Genomic DNA, 17,387 nt, shown 5'->3' with positions numbered 1-17,387 from the left:
AGGCTTCTTTAAGATTGATTGATCAGTATCTCAATGGTAGCTTCCACTGCCTTTTAGCTATAAATGCCTCAGTCAGCCACCTGTGGGCTGGCAAAGAACACTTAATATTTTATAATCTGTTTGCAGACTCCCCCCTTTCTGCCTTATTACTGTCACCTCCCTGAACCACAACAGCGTGAAACACGAAGGACTCAACTCTGAGGTGAATCCTTGGGTAATCTGCTCAAATTAGCAGCCGTAGATAGCCTTCGGGAGGGTGGAAGTTGAGAAGGTGAGAACATCCAGTGGCGGTCACAAGTCGAGAGACCACAGCAGCGCTTAACAGATTTGTCTTTGTGCCTATTTATACACAGCCATGGAGGCTGACTTAGCATTTCAGCACTGGACGGCAGGTTTGCTGGTCTGATATGAGTTAGTGGCACATTGAGAAACAGCAGGGGACAGAGATCAATATGCAAATGGAATTTTACGCAGTGCTCATAACTCTCATGTCAAGTTTCAGCCAACATGCACATAAAGGCAGGATGACTGACATTCAAAGCAGGACACACAAACACTTGGAGCGAGTCTAACGTAAAGCTTTCAATGTGGGGGTAAACGCAGCACTTAACATAAAGTCTGTAAAAGGGAGCGGCACCATCCAGCAGGTGAAGTGAAACTGCACATACGTCTGTGTGTGTTAATGTATCTGTGAGTGTGTGTGTGTGTAAAGGACTCAATCCACTTATCCTTAGGGCATGTTTGCTTCACAAACAAGTCTATTTTGTAAATTAATGCAGGCGCATAAAGATGCAAAAGCCAGGCCGAGAGCAATTTAAACACAGCCACTAAGTAGGGAGTTATATTACATGCATGTGGTCATGTCTAACCTAACTGCATTTCAGTGTGTATGTGTGTGTGTGTCCAATCCATTCCTGAGGCGGTCAAGTCTGAATGCAGGGTTGTAGGCCGTGTCACTGAATGTAGAGACATTGTTTAAGGAAGGCAGAGCAGACACTCAGGAAGTAGATGCTGACGTCTAGAGTTAGTGTAATGCAGAATAACACTTGCACACACAAACTCAAAGTTCTGCACTGTATGTCGCACACCCGGGGGCAACACAACATGGTACCAATTAAACACCATCCCCTCTTATCAGCAGATGACTTTCTCTGGGAAAAAAAAAGCTTGGCGGTTTGCTGAGAGAGGGGGGGGGGGACACACTGCTTATGCGACAGGAAGTTATCCTTCTCCATGTGTTTATTTGCCTGCCTCCCATTTCCTGCGAAACACACAGAGACACTTTTTGTGGCACTCACAGGACATGTAAATATAGATCACGCATGATGAAAAGAAGCAGTGCAAGCCCGCCCACGAGGAGTCGTGTAATTACACAAACTGCTGAAGTTCCTGCCAATTTAAACTACAGAATTAACTGTACTGCTGCGATTAGAAAGCACTCCGTGTGGTCAGACTTCCCTTTGTGATTTTGGTAGTCGACAACAGTGGACACGAGGTTACACCATTGATCATCAAAAAGAAAAAAAAGAGCCAGAGCTGAACCCCATGTGGTGTGTCGTCTTCGCTCATTCAGATGCACTCCATCAACAAGCCTCTGTGTTGGCCACCTATGCTTGATTCAAAAACTTCAGTTGAGCAGCAGCCACCAAGCTCTCCGTGTAGTTTCTCTTTTCACCTTTTTTTTTCTGTGTGTGGGGGGGGTTGTCAGCAGCACCTACTCTACTTCCTGTTACAGTTTGTGCTGTGAACAAGCACAAAGGAGATTCACTTTGTGGCTGACTAAAGGCTGAAACCTCCCCCCTGGGGAAATGGAGCCAATTGTTTTGAGTCTCATCTTTAAAGGCAGTTCTGCGGGGTCAACACCCCCACCCCACCCTCTCAGACCCTGCTGAGTTCAATCAATGGATCCCAAATGGGTTCTTGATGGATAATTGTTACATTTCACAATGTTGTAGTTTGTTTACATGTGCATGGGTAACACAATTCTCTGATAAAGACGTGGTGGTCAGCTGATTCACCGGTGGACTTGAGGAAGCCTGGAAAGCTGCGACTTACATCATGGACTGTGGCCCTGTCGGACCACCACCTCAGCTCCACGCGCACACCCGGCATCACATGCGAGCACATTTACACGATCTCTCTTTGAATCTGCAATGATTTTTAGCACAGCTAATGAGCGACCAATATCCTCACAGCAGTTTGAAAGCGGCCGTGCTGGCAGAGCTTTTGGCTGCATATCCATCACAGGCAGTGAAGGAGGAGAGCATCCCTTTGTGCTCATTTCACAAGGCAGAATAAGAGAAGCCCCAAGAATTTATTTTAAAAGGCTCTGCTTTCACTAACCGGTAATGGGGACAATTTCTTTTTTTTTTGCACAAGCTAAGAGCAAACTGAACAGATAAGGTGAGAGCGCAGGTAGTCGTCTGAGAGAATAATCACAAAAATTGTTTTGGAGAGAAACGCCCATTCTCCTCTCTGCACCTGGCTGCAGCTGTCCTTGTTACTTCATCCCAGGTTAACGCGAGCTGCTGCACCCCAGAAAAGGGACAAATGCTGAAGACTGCCAACGTGAAAGCAGTAACCCGGAGCTCGCGTGGCACGTTTTACCTTGTCAATAAAGTGCACAGCACCACCCATGTACTGAAAAACAAGGTGGGACACTGCTCTCTGTATCTGTGCGAGCTACTGTGTCCCCCAAAGAGCCGATGCATTAAGAAGCGTTTGTAAAGACATTATATTATAAGTGCGCCTGATGCATTTCACCGATCGCCGGGAGTCACAGACACAATGTGGTCTGCTGAGGTCGGCATGTTTCCAGCAGACAGACGGAGGAGGCTTACCTCAACGCCACCTTCACACAGCAGTCGCCCTGGTTTGCCATGGTCGGTGTCAAGGGCCACCAGCGAGGTGTGGAGTATTTCGGCTGTGTTGCGGCTTCAGTGTGTGTGAACTGTGCGCGGCAGCGGCAGGGTTGGGTGTCTCAGGTCAGCGGGAGCAGCCGTCAAGACCTGCCGGCGGCGAGGTGCCTCATTAGGACTCCTCTGGTCTTCTTCCTCTCCTCATTTCTGTCTGACTGACGTCGGTCACATCGCAGTTTTGAACCCGCTTTTTGTCTTTCTTTCCGCGGTCTGTCGCTACATCCTGTTGAAACTGCGTGTAAGGGAAGCGTGTGCTGCTCTGCAACCACAGCGCTGCTCTTTGGCTTTCACGCTGTGTGCGCGAGCGCTGAGACGGTGCACTGGAGGGGGGGCAATGCTGCCTTCGAGAGCTGTCGGAAATATTGTAACCCGTGAAACTATTGCGCTAGACTAGACCACCGCTCAGATAATTCACCTCAGTGGTGAAGATAATTAAGGTCTCACTAAAATATATCCAAATAATTCAATAAAGCAAGCTGAGTGTTGTATTTTGTAACTACAGGGTGCTATAAATAGCTAATTGCGATACTCACGTAGCTGCTTAACTAAGCTATGATGCTATGCTTTAACCTCTACAGACCTCACATAATATATATATATAAACTTTATTTCAAAGACTCAAGGTCCAGTACATTAAAAAGACATTAAAAGAGCACGTTTTACCTTGTCATTTACAAATGGAAATAGATAGAAATAATCAGATTTAAGTCTTGACTATGTTAAATACGGCATGTTTAGCTGAGGAAATGCAAGTATTATACAGTACAAGGGTCAAATGAACGCGGAACAAGGTGCCGCCTTCTGTTGAAACATGCTTATAGCAGTGGACTTAAATGCAGCATAATCGCAGTCGATTGACACGCAGCTGTGCCAACAGCTCAATTAGTCCCGCCTTATTTTAAATAGACAGACCAATCAGTGACTTTAGAGAGCTGATGCAGCCCCGCCCAGCGACACACCCACAGCTCGCTGTAAAGAGTGATGCTGGCTGCACGTTTTCTGCTGCAGCATCTGAAGTCCGTTAACCATAAACAGAAAGGAGCTGTTCCTGACTGAGAGGAGGGGCCACCGGTGAGAGTCAAAGGCCACCTTGGGGGTCAAAGGCCAAAAAAACATTCGGTGGTTAATATGTTTGAACTTAAAGGTGGAGGTCATTTGCCCTGGCTGGCAGGGGAAGTAACACTAAACATGCTTCCCTCTGCTCAGTCACATTTTTGCAAAAGGGGAAATTGAAATCCTTTCCTTTTGTTGAGTCAAACAAACATGTTCTCTCTTGTCATTTCTCCTCAGTTTGTGTCACACTATATTCTTCTCTAAAGATTGGGACTTTTGTCTGTTCCTTTCCTCACCTTCCTGTAACAGTCTGGTGTGGCCATGTGCTGCTTGACCAATATAAATAATCCATGCAAAGTAAATGTACCACACTGCGGCTACTGTCAGTGCTGTTGGTACATTTTGGAGAATTGCAGTCTTACCAAATCCTCATCCTCGTCATCCACGATTTGCATCCGGAAGTGATGAAAACGGACCAATAGTTTGCGTGTCTGCACTGCAGTAAACTGTTTCCCAATATAACACTAACACACTTCAGTGCAGCACAGTATTTCACAACACCAGGCAGACCCGTGGCTTTGAAATTAATTGCATTGTGCTGTAAGCAAGAGCTATCTAAAAAGAGCTAAAAAAAATGGTCCTCCACTGTCACAAATGTCACTTTTTATTAGATGACGCACAGTTAAAAATGGTTGCTTGCACTTTAAACCCATTTGGTGTTGGCAAAGAGGGGCTTATGAGTCTAACAGCATGTGTGCTGGTGTGGTGGGGACCAGGTGGCAATATTAGTGCTGTACAGGCAGCAGTGCTGGATTCCACACAAGATTAACATCCAGTTATGAGGATAAAGCTGAAATCCCCGTAGATCAGCAGGGAACCAGCCGCCACAACTGGGACAACAGGACACACAAACAAGGGCACAAACACACACGCTTCTTATTTATTCCACCAAAGTTTTAACACCGGCTCATTGGAACTGTTACATAATTAGGTTGCCCTGTTTTCTTAAGCTTAATCTTAAACCTTTTCATTACTCTTCCGGCATGTTTACAGTTTTCCAATCCACTCCAGGTGTTTTTTTATTCCCCCCCCCCCTTGTTTCCAACCTCCTCATCACGTCACAGTGTAAAAAGCACATTTCATTACCATTTCGTCTGTGGGTTATAAGACTCGGAAGATATTTTAATTCTGCATTTGCAAAACTGCCGCATAATCCTGATATTTGGGGAAATACTGTAATCAGTCAAATTAACAGCGCCCTCATTGCATAAGAGGCGTTGAATTATAATCATTTTAGCTGCCCTGAGGTTCTATCAGTCACGGTGAGGTTAGCAGTTTTTTGTTTTTTTTCTTCAGCTTGGATTTTAGGTTTAGCTTCCTTCAGCAAGACACACATTCACCCACATTATTCAAATTTTTGGAGCTTATCTGCTATATCCTGGCTTGGAAAGATGAAGATGAGTCATAACTTTAATGTCCCCCAATATTTTTATGGCTATTTTCATATGCTGAGTGTATCATTCTTAAATCCAACATTCAGCTGTGAAAAAGAAACTGAGCAAAAATGCTGAAGCAGTGGGGGCAAAAACAAAGTCACCCGTGATTCAGAAGCTCGTACAACCACCTTTAGCAGCAATGAATGGAAGTAATCGTGTTTTGTATGACACTATCAGTCTCACATAATTTTTGAGGAATTTTGTTCCTTTCTCCTATACAGCTGGACTTTGAATGGGTCATTGCCTGGGATGCTTGGGATCACTGTCATGTTGCATGATTCAGTTTTTGAACAAGCTTTAGCTGTCAGAAAGATGGCCTCACATTTGACCCCAGAATACTTTGGTATACATAGGAGTTCATGGTCAACTCATTGACTACATTAAGTAACAGATCCAGCATAGATGCGTTTAACCCCATTAAAGTCTAGCATTTTATTTAACTATGTGCATCATGTGACCTTCCTCAACGCAATGGACCCAAAGAAAAGAAGAGAAATAGAGATGAAAGATGAAGCTGCACTCTAATGTATTCTCCATCCTTATACTTTGATGTGTCTATAATCCCTTGCATGCGTTTTCTATATTTGGCTTTGAAGCTCCATAAAATAATCCCCCCCATTCTTTAGCGGAACATAACTGTTTGAATTGGCCAGGATTACTCAAGCATACATTTTGTACTCTCCCTGGCTGGCAGAGGAAAAGGTGCATTGCCAAAATGACAAGTCAGGCAGTTGAAATTGTTTGTTTTGCCTCTTTCCTTGTCCTTCACAATTGGATGAGTTTAATAAGCGTGCATGGATGTTTGAAAGTGTCTGTGTTTATTCACAAGTGCAACAGAAGAGCAGTGTTTTCGATTTATCTGTGACAGCTGCAGTGGTGTGAGGCAGGGCAGCTCTTGGCAGTGTTGGCCCCCTGTTGTGTTTTGTCCCATCAGCCTGCAGAGCTTAACTCTCCCTGCTTCTTTTAACACAAGCTAAAAAAGCCTTAGCTTTCATGTGTTTTTTAAAACACTAACGTGACCAACTAACATCCAGCAGAAAGACAACTGCAGCTGTGATCAGCAGGTATCGTGTATACTACTAAAATGACAGCATGCCCATTGCAAGTTGAAGTTCTGGCACATGCTTCAGACTGGGCACAACGGTCATTAGTGGTTTTAGGGTTTCCTTGTCAGCTCAGACAGTGTGAATGACACTTCATGTCAACATCCATGGACAGGAAAAGAACCCTTGCTCATTTTTTATTTAGTTTTTGGCACAAAACTGCAAGATTCAACTTTGCTGAAGGGCGTGAAAATATGCCTGATGAATTTTGGAAGCACATTCTTTAGTCAGATGAGACCGGGGCAGATTTCTTCTTTTTTTTTTTCCTCCACAGATGGGGCCCAGCTTATTTGGCATGAAACTGGACATGACTACCACAGAATGAATCAGTGGTCGTGAAAGTGATAAACAGAGGTGGGAGTTTGATATAGGGCTGCATGAGTGCAAAAGGTGAAGCGAAGATGAGTATAGGCGACACCGCAAATGCCTGTGGATGTACAAAATCCTGACTCCCAGTCTGCAGAAGCTTAGCTAAAGAGGAATATTCCAGTGTGATAAAAGACCCAAAACAAAGTCCTAACAACCCTTAAGACTAAAACTAAAGAAAGAACTAAAAAGGGAAAACTTTGATCTGGCTCGATGTGACGCCTGATTGGAATTACCAATCAGGAAATTAAAAAAAATAAAGACTCAATTGCCAGGTGCTAAGGTGTGCTGATTTTTGTTACTAGGCTTTTTTTCCCCACAGGAACAAATGCCCTGTTGTTCAGTTATGAATTATTGTGTGACACAATGTTGAATTCTTTGACATTTAAGTCATGTTGAACAGGGATGTGTGGTGTGACTAAATCAGATGAATGAGCAGCTGTTTTGCACATCTGACCAGTCAGTGGAAATTGGGCCTTTGGGGAGGGATACCTCAAAGAGACTGGAGCTAAGATGGAGTGTTTTGGTAAAATGGTGGGGAGCTTTTGACATGGATTTTGAACATGAAAGCGTGTAAACAGGAAAATAGCAAATAAAATAAAAACCTATAGATGAGCATACTGTAGTGTGGAGTAATGTATTGTCCTTTTTTTCATTCTGGCTGCAGATAAATGCATTCATTCACACACCGATCATCAGTCGAAGAGGGACATAACAATTGTGAGTGATCAGAAATGAGTTCACTCTAAAGTAGACCTACATTCCAGTTTCCATCCCCCGGGGGACACTGGGCTGCATTTCTGCCCTGTCTCTGACGCTTCCTGCTGGGCTGTGAGCAGGCCGGGGTGAAGGCTGGAAGGTGGCTTATAGCGTCAAATCGCTGCAGCCTGGGGGTGTTGCAGAGAGGTAGCGATGTTCATTGACCGAGTTAGTGCTGCAGCACAGGCCATCAAAACCAGTGCGTGTGATGAGAGGAGGTCAACAGGGGTGGTCGTTTCAAAGTCCCCCACCCCAAGCTCAATGGACGCTTTCTGTCTTTATTTGTTTATTCACAAAAGAATAGTAGAGTACATCTGTGTCAGCTGACGTCAGACAGACCCCCATAAAGAGAAAGCTACCAAGACTTCTTTAAAAGAGCTTTTAAGGTTGGTATCTGTTTCAACCATATTTGAAGTGGGAGGATGGAACAAATTACCATTGTTTTATATCTGTTTTATAACAATCAATAAGATTTGTCAAACTACCAACTTATTTCATGTGTTCAACTTAAACTGTCATCTTACCCCTTAACCTACCATCTTGTGTCTCTAAAGGCATCCTGCACCTTGTTTCTATGGAAACAGCCACTAAAGCAGGCAGGCAGAGAGGGACAGGAAGATGTGCTGAAATGGCAGAAAAGCCTCTTTGTGCTCACAGAAGTTCTCAGTGCAAACGGCCTGGAGCCGGTACAGAGGGCACACTTACACGATTCCCCCCTCACACCAAAGACAAAGAGAGACGTGGAGAAATAGCTCATCACGAGACCTTTAAATTCACCTTGAAGCCATAAAACAAGAGCGGATCACTTACAGACTAGTGTTTTGTTAACAAAGAGTCAAGTAGATTCCCACAGCGAACTCAGGCAAAGGCACATGAAAATATCCACACCAACATTATCTGAAATACAATGTCTTTTTTTGTGCACAACCACACAGACACACACACACACACACACAATATCTCACTCAATTCTGTATCGGAAAATTGGATTGCTGCTCCGGATAACTTGATTATAAACACCCTCTGTCTCACACCGGGGCTGTATCACTTAATAAAGCTTAAGTGCGATGGCACGCGAGTGTGTCCATACTTATTCGCATACTGTATGAACACACACTGCAGCAGATTCATGTCAGCACGTTACCAGCCCAATTGTAAAGAAACATTAACTGGATCAAACTTAGAGTGAGCAAACATCGCAGTCACATAGGTACTGTATAGTGAGAACTTGAAAACTGACAGTGTCAAATATGTCAGGATTAGGTGTGTTGGAAAAATGTCTTTAAGCAAGCACATTGCCCCCTTTTTTCATTGTGCAGCAACACTGGGAGCAAATATAGAGCAGAATGGAAAAATACAGCAGGGATTTGTGCAGCTTTTGTATTACATGTGTACAGTGGAAGTGACGGACGAACAAGAAAACTCTGTAAATTATCAAACCACTTTGACATAATGATTTCATGTAACTGAAATATGCTGCATTTGTTTTGCTTGTTTGTTTGTTTTCATGATTGACTGACAACACAAAAGAAAATGTTACATGATTTTACTGCAACCACAGGGTTCCGAAGTCAGTACCATATAGAGTGAAATATTCATTGTTGAAATTTTGTTTTTAACTGTGGCTTATTGTCACAGAGCAGATAAGGATTTAACATCCAAACAATTTCATCATCATATCAGTATGAGTTGTTGTAATATATCAAACTGCCTAACTTTGTGGAGTGGTCTGAACAGAATCACCTGAAGTTGAACATCAGCAAGACCAGAGAGATGGTGATCGACTTCAGGAAGAAGACGCCTTCACAGCCACTAAGGATCAGGGGGGAGGTGGCAGAAGAGGTGGAGGACTACAAATACCTGGGAGTGGTGATTGGAAACAGACTCGACTGGGTTGTTGGAGATATTCTATCAGAGTGTTGATGCCGGCACCATTTTCTTTGCTGCTGTGTGTTGGGACAAAATCATTAAGAAAGCTGGCTCGGCACTTGGTCTCAGGTTGGAGTCTTTTGGGACCGTGGTGGAGACGAGGACACTGAATAAGCTGTTGTCCATTATGGACAATAAACAGCACCCTCTCCATCACACCGTGGTCAGACAGCGGAGCACCTTCTCACACAGGCTGCTTCAGATCCGCTGTCGAAGGGACCAATACAGGAAATCATTCCTGCCACATCACACTGTACAATAAAAGCTGAAATCAGTGGTCATTATTTCTCCGTATGGACTTTAGATGTATATGTTTACATGTTAAACATACCGCTCATTTGCACATCTCAAAACTGCTATTGGCACACTTAAATACTGCACAACTGCACATTTTTTTGTATATATGTAATATGACAGTTTTTACTTGAATTTTATTGTGTAATTACTATTCTAAAGGTTGAATTTTATACCTTTATTTATACTACTACTCAATAGTAGGTGCTTTTCTGTTTTTATTTTATCTAGGTTAGTTTATTTTACTTTTATTTCATCGTCTCAGGTGTAAATGCTGCTACTGCAAAGAAATTTCCCAGTTTGGGATAAATAAAGTATTTCTATTCTATTCTAACAGTTGGCCCTTAAAAAAGCAATCGACTTTATCTCCACCTTGACTAACTATACCATTAAAATCCTGCTTACGCACGTGCAAGCAACACGTGCACATATAATGACATAACACTCCATTTTGCATTACAAGTAGTTTGATTACTTGAGCGTTATTTCAGTCACTGACCCCGACCAGAACCTGCCCGCATATGACAAACATCACCTTTTTTTTTTAGTTCATCCCAGGATATTGACAGAGAGTTTATTGATTATAAACACCCCCACTCTCCAAGATGCTCAGTATTCGTACTCTGCAACTTTGGATTTTGAGAAATTTGGCGTAAAATAAGGAGAGAAAAGAAAAGGGACTGATTTATGTGCCAGGGATTTCGACATGTATTTAGACTGCTACTCTGTAGCTCCATCTAGTGTTCGATTATATGTAGTGCACACAGGAACGTTTTTTTTTTTGTTTGTTTTTTGTTTTTTCCCGTCACTCTTATCAGTTACACTTTCAGATTGTACCAGTGTTTTTTTTTTTGGTTTTTTTTGCTGTGTGGCATTAGTACTTATCTAAGGGCTTCCTTTACCACTGCAGTGGTTCTTGATTTGAAATAAATGAAACTGAAGGAAAACAATGTACTGCGCTTTATTACCTAACTCGTGCTCCTAAACGGGAAACAACTCCGTTTGTCATTTCGCACAAGGTACTCTCCTCGGCGGATCTGTTAACCATTAATCATTCATTATCTGAGGACCACAGCCTCCAGAGAGGACATTCTAACAGCTAACACAGAGGAGTGGCTGTCACAGGGCGAAAGACTTAATACCGTTTCGGAAGTTTATTGGTTTTACAGGGACTTTTGGCCTCTGTGGGGCAGATGAACGGGAGTGTATCTCAGGAATACAGGTGTGTTTTCAGCACCGGGAGCTGTCCGTGGTTTTGAACTGCGTTACGAAGGCTGAGAAGCTTCTTGGGTGTCTTCGGTAACATAGGGATTTAAGGGATGAGTGGTAGGCTCTCGCTTGTTCTCTTAACTGTTTTGCAGAATAAAGAAAAACATTCTAGATATTCACTTTGACCGCTAAAACTTTTACAACCGTCTATCCCTTGGCGGACAGTTGACACTCACCCCTGCAGCATGCTCCCTGCTCAGGAGGCAGCAAAAATCTACCACACCAACTACGTGCGTAACGCTCGAGCCATGGGTGTTATGTGGACAGTTTTCACCATCACCTTCGCTGTCATCACCGTGGTGGTGTTCATCCAGCCCTACTGGATCGGGGACAGCGTCAACACGCCGCAGGCCGGGTACTTCGGCCTTTTCCACTACTGCATCGGGAACGCGCTCACCTCGGAGCTCACCTGCAAAGGGAGCGCGCTTGACTTTGGCTCCATCCCGTCCGGAGCCTTCAAGACGGCCATGTTCTTCGTCGGGATCTCCATGCTTTTGATCGTTGGCAGCATCGTTTGTTTCAGCCTCTTTTTCTTCTGCAACGCGGGAAGCGTCTACAAGATCTGCGCCTGGATGCAGCTGGCTTCCAGTGAGTTGGACCAAAGTTTGCCTAGAGCTGTGTATATCCCCCTGACGTGGCTAAGATTATTTAAAAAAAAAATTCTGTATGAGGTTGCTCCAAAGACACATTTTACTTCTAAACCTAGCTTATCACACAACCACACTATAATCTTGTTATCAATTATTAAGTATTTCATAGTTGCTTTTGTTTTGACATAGTCTTCTGTATGATTGCCTTCACATTTGAATGTTTTAATGACCTTTTACAGATTGTACCTTTACCTATAGAAGATAGATTTTAAAATGCAGGAAAGGCTTTTACTACAGCTCGTCTTTCATACACAAACATCCATGTAATCACACAATATGAGCATCACTGTGCCAGTGTGATTTGTATGTGGAGTGTCGTTGTTATTCCAAGTCAGCCACAAATCTCAAATCCCTTCATAAAGGCAAAAACATAGAGAAACTGAAAAAAAAAAAAAAAATTGTGATACCTAATGAGCAATGGCAAATCAAATTTGAAAGGAGGACACATATAAAACTATGTGTGGCTGAGTTCAGGACACCCAGCACAACTACTCTTTTTATTAAAAGTCACACAGTCAGACAGTTAACAGTCACAGTGCTATAAACGTTGTCCAGAGAAAGGAATGAAGGACTGTAAAATTCAATACATCTCTCCTAATTTCTGCAGTTCCCTCCGACAGACACACTCACTCAGACACAGAAGTGAAACACGAGTCCGCCTTTGAAACATGAACATGCAGCTCGTGAACAGATGTAGCTGCAAGTGAAAGCACAAGCCTGTAATGAAACGAGTCATGAGAGAAACCCTGAGGTGTGCTGTTACACTTTCTCCTCTGCCTCTTCAGACGTCTCACACCTGCTGTTTAGTGCGTGCACACAATTGTTCTTATGCATCTGTTTTGTGGGGGCCTAGTTTTAGTTTTAGGTTGAGGGGATCAGGAGTTTTTTTAAAATGGGAACAATTTAACTCATCTTGATTTCAGGACAGGTATTTATAGGGCTGTTAGAGGAGTAGCATGGTTTTTATTTATGTATTTTAATGCTTCTTCCACTCCCTGCTGCAAAGGCTTTTATTTTATGTAAAGCACTTTGAATTGTTTGTACATGAAATGTGCTATATAAATAAATTTGATTTGATTTGATTTAAAGCAAACTAGGATTCAGGACAAGATGCTGAGTAAAATACCTCTCTTCAAAGGGCCTTGTATTGGTTGAGTAGACAAAATACAAAACTGCCCTTGGTAGTGGTGAAAGAGGTCTTAAATGGCACTCTGAGCATCGTGTATGATGCCGAATAAAAAACAAGATGATACTAAATTAATTAAAAGAGAGATTCTTCTAAATTAACTTGAGTGGAAGGATCTTAATAACTTAGTGAAATGGTTTAAAACTCTTGAAATAAGAAGAAGGTATGTGATACCAAGAACTCTGTGAAAGTGAACAGGTGTGTGAGGGTCAGAGAGTGAAAGTGAGATGCAACATGTGTGTGTATGTGTGTGTGTGTGTGCCATGTTTCACCTTATCATGCTGAGGTGGGATGGCACGAAGCAGACTATATGCATCGTTTATAATGATGCAAGATGCGCTTCATTAATAATTAAACATTAAGTAATCATAAGAGCTTCAATAAGAGAAACTGGACTTCTTATTGGAGCTTGAAGACGTTTCACCTCTCCGAACGGCTTTTTTAGTTTTATACTAGATGGTGGGGAGTATCAGCTTATAGAGGGGGTCATTACAGTCACGTGTGTCACTGAACCTCCTGACCAATGTGAATGTCATTTGAGTCATTATTGCTTATGAATTGTCTACCTGCCTGAAAAGGTGAGTTTTGGTCACAGGGACCAAGGTGCGAATGGTTGTGAACTGGGGAGGAGAGACAATGCTGCACTGTGCCGGGAAGGTGATACCTGAGACCCCCCCCCCCCCTCATAGAATTACAATATGTTTGCACCTGTTCTTCTTAGCTTCTCAAACAGTGTGGTTTGGTTGAATTGTCCTTGCTGATTTGGCAAAGGCCCAGTTTGGATATTAACAGGTTTCAAGGGCTTTCTTGGAGTGCTGATGTTCCTTTTGTTTTCTCTCAGCCCGGTGATATAGAGATCTGATGACAGCCAGTTTGTGTTCTAATGTGTGGATTTCCTGTAAACCTCAGTGTTAAAACTTCCATCCTCCCCATTAAGCAGCTTGTAGTCTTTTGCATGCTCCCTCTTGAACTTGATGTTGCTGTCCATTAAGTTGATGTGCTCTGTGGGAGCCTCCATTTCTTGAGTTTTGATCGTCTCTCGAGCGTCATCCACATTTCTGAACCAGTGGCTTGGTGTTGTTCCTTTATATTAGCTCAGTGCTTTGCTGTCCACTTCCTCCATATAAAGGCTAGTGATACTCCCCACAATCTAGTTTTACAACTGAAGAAGCTTTTCGGATGAGAGGTGAAACGTCCTCAAGGTCTAAGAAATCCAATTGCCCTTATTAGAGCGCTTATGATTACCATGTCCTGGATGACTGAGAATCTTCATCAACATAAACATTAAGTACATTTGTTTTCACAGAAGTACAATTTTTTGAAAGTTCGCGTATTAGATCACAACAAGAGCTTAGAAATAGTTTTCACCGCCCTCATCGTACTGTGCCTCTCATCTCTCAGGTACATGCATGGTGATTGGCTGCATGATCTATCCTGACGGCTGGGACTCAGAGGAGGTGAAGCGCATGTGTGGCCAGCGGACCGACAAATACACTCTTGGCAACTGCACAGTGCGCTGGGCTTACATCCTGGCTATAATCAGCATCATGGACTCGCTCACCCTCTCCTTCCTGGCCTTCAGCCTGGGCAACCGGCAAGACAACCTGCTGCCCGAGGACTTCCAGGTGGAGGGAAAAGGTGCGATGGTGAAGGCAGGAAGGAGAAAAGCAGGGGAAGGGGAGGGAGATGGGGTGAAAAGGAATACTTTGCTGAAGAATGGTAAAATTTGATTTGGGGAAGGGACTTAAAAAAGAGGGATATGGGAGTTTAAGCAGGAAAACAGTCAGAGGAAACTTGCTTTAGATGGTTTTAATGTGTCATCTCGAATAAACTGAGAATGCATTAAACCACTTTTAATATACTCGGATTTTGTAAGGATACAGCTGAGTCATTAAAATTGACTAAAGTCATTGTCTGAGCTGATAATTATGTCTTCAGTAATGATGTTTTTCTATTAACTACAGATAACGCATAGAGCCCTGATGGATGATGGAGGGAGGAAATGGTTAAGACTTTACCAGGAGCCTGATGGGATTTAAATATACTCCAAGGCCTCACGACCGCCAGTGACAACCGAGAAATCCAAAAGTTCAACGTGTCCTCCTTATTACAACAAAAAAAAAATCAAGTTTTAAGTCACCAATCAATCCCAGATGTGGACTAAGCCTTTAGGCATTTTCTTTATGATTTTCATGTGTGTTACAGTTAATGATTATTTCTGAAAACAATCAACATATAAGAGAGGGCATTATTTAATCAACAGTAATTTAAATATCCTCAAAATCCATGTCTAAACACATTTTTGAGGTACTTTTGTTTAGTAGGCTATTACTATTTATTGTGACTTTTATGTTTTCACTTTGCTATTTCAGAGGGAAATGTATTTTCTACGCGACAGAATTTTTTTAAGACTGTTAATTACATTTAACATTAAAAGTTTTAGAAATTCAACTAATTGTTGAAAATTAAACCACTAATTTCAAACCCTCTTTTGGATTCTGACAACAAAAAGTTTGTAGCCAGTGTCTCAACTAAGATGTCTGTTCATGAATGATTAGCACATTTTCAATACCATGTCAAATACCATCCATCCATTTTCTATACCCGCTTAATCCAACTGTAGGGTCGCAGGGGGCGGGCTGGAGCCTATCCCAGCCGCCATTGGGCAAGAGGCAGGGCGCACCCTGGACAGGTCACCATTCCACCACAGGGCAACACAAACGCACTCACAATCACTCCTGGGAACAATCCTAGAGACATGTCAAATAGCAGTTTAGCAAAAATCTTGTAATGTCTTACATGTGTTAAAGACTCATAAGCTCATACTACTATTATCTCAAGAACAGTTTCAAATTGATGAGGCGGATGCAGATTTTGAAAAATGTTTATTCTTTTTTACCTACCAGAAGAAGTAAACAAAGGAAGACATGGACAAAAGAGACCCGTAAAAAAAAAAAAAAAAAAAAAACCTAAGCATGGCAACTATGATGGGATTCAATTTTTTTTTTCTTTTTCTTAAAGTATTTATATTTAGTACAATCTTTATTTCTTTCAAATGCAGCATGTCCACCTCTTGCACACCTTAAAAAAAAAAACAACGTATCACCTGATTAGGATCGAATCATTCCAAAGAATGTCGAAGCTTTTTTTTTTCCCCTCAAGCCCTTCAGATTGCTCTGCTTTTTCATTCTTCACAGCTTAAGTCTTGTTCATGCACTGCTTTAAAGACCAACTCTTTGGTACACTGCACCATACAATGGGCGTGGAGCTACAAATAGATTGATTTGACTCTCAATGTGGGAAATGACTAATTGAGCCTCTCCAAAACAGGCAAAGGAAAGGGAATCTGAAACCACAATGGTGTATATCATCTGGCAACTCGTGCATCAGGTAGAGAAGGATTTTTGTTTTAAGTGTTGTACCAAATGCTGTTTTTTTTTTTTTTTTTAACTGTATGCTTTCCAACCTTGTGGTGCTGTCTTGTATACAAATCTATGAAAGAGTATTTATTCATCTTTTTTTGTTGGTGGTGATAAATGTAACTTGACAGTGCTTTAAAGATCACTAGTTGCTCTTCAATCCAATTCGCACTGTGCAGCGATGAACTTTGAGCGCAGAGTTTAAAGACAGACGCATCAAAGCTGGCACACATGATGACAGGCAAACAGGAACAGACTTGGCTAATAAGTGAACTATACCATAACACTATGTGGCTTTGATGGCAATCTTTAGGTTTCTGTTAGCATCCTGCCTTCTGTTTTAGTAGAAAAGTGCAATTTTATTCAAATTCTGGCAGAGAGTAATGTACAGCAGAGGGCTGCAGTCAAAGAAAAAAAAAAGAAGAGCAAGACTTATTTGTTCTATGCAGCAAGTAAAAAAAAAAGAAAAAAAGAAAAAAAAAAAGCCATAAATACAGGGAGAGAACCTCAAGCTCTTTCTATAAAACAGTGAAATCCATTCCAGGACAAAGACTCAGCAGCAGTCCATCTCTCAGTTGTTTGGAAGTGTGTAGGTGGGCTGAGACGTGACATTATGGCGCAGGCACGATGAGGCTCTTGCAGACGTGAATGTATTTACTGTATGTTTGGAATTTCAGGCCCTTCAATCATAAACGATCCTTTCACAACATGAAGAGTAATGTTGTGTGGTGTGGGTGGTCTCTAGGATGTGAGCCATGGATGGGAGAGGCACTGGGCCGCGGTGGCCCTCCTTTCAGGCACCAGGTCCAGCATGGGCAGCAGGAAGCTGCTGAAAGAGTGAGCCTCCTCTTTGGACCACTCGTACTTTTCAACCAAGACGTCAAACAGACCCCAAGGCTTCAGCTTGGTGATGTGGCGCAGGTCGCCTGGAAGAAACATGTTTAA

At 42.5% G+C, this 17,387-nt stretch overlaps 3 protein-coding genes across 11 annotated transcripts in view; 1 reads left to right on the top strand and 2 right to left on the bottom strand.

Moving 5' to 3' along the window:
• Positions 1-3,213, bottom strand: part of kif21b (kinesin family member 21B) — a 65,172-nt gene extending 61,959 nt beyond the window's left edge. For all 8 annotated transcript variants that reach the window (XM_075460611.1, XM_075460615.1, XM_075460614.1 and 5 more), the window contains exon 1: positions 2,841-3,213. In XM_075460611.1, the coding sequence (XP_075316726.1) occupies positions 2,841-2,881 (41 nt within the window). In that variant the 5' untranslated portion in view covers positions 2,882-3,213. The remainder of the gene's footprint in view (positions 1-2,840) is intronic.
• Positions 3,214-11,008: 7,795 nt separating this feature from the next.
• Positions 11,009-16,845, top strand: lhfpl5a (LHFPL tetraspan subfamily member 5a). The gene is made up of 3 exons (XM_075460610.1): positions 11,009-11,775; positions 14,425-14,661; positions 14,988-16,845. Exons 1-3 carry the CDS (start codon positions 11,373-11,375, stop codon positions 14,996-14,998), a joined length of 651 nt encoding a protein of 216 aa, XP_075316725.1. The 5' UTR covers positions 11,009-11,372; the 3' UTR covers positions 14,999-16,845.
• Positions 15,892-17,387, bottom strand: part of srpk1b (SRSF protein kinase 1b) — a 25,726-nt gene continuing 24,230 nt past the window's right edge. For both annotated transcript variants that reach the window (XM_075460608.1, XM_075460609.1), the window contains one exon: positions 15,892-17,368. In XM_075460608.1, the coding sequence (XP_075316723.1) occupies positions 17,184-17,368 (185 nt within the window). In that variant the 3' untranslated portion in view covers positions 15,892-17,183. The remainder of the gene's footprint in view (positions 17,369-17,387) is intronic.

Source organism: Odontesthes bonariensis, chromosome 3, assembly GCF_027942865.1.
Source record: "Odontesthes bonariensis isolate fOdoBon6 chromosome 3, fOdoBon6.hap1, whole genome shotgun sequence".
NCBI lineage: Eukaryota > Metazoa > Chordata > Actinopteri > Atheriniformes > Atherinopsidae > Odontesthes > Odontesthes bonariensis.
This window is presented reverse-complemented; position numbering and strand designations above follow the sequence as displayed.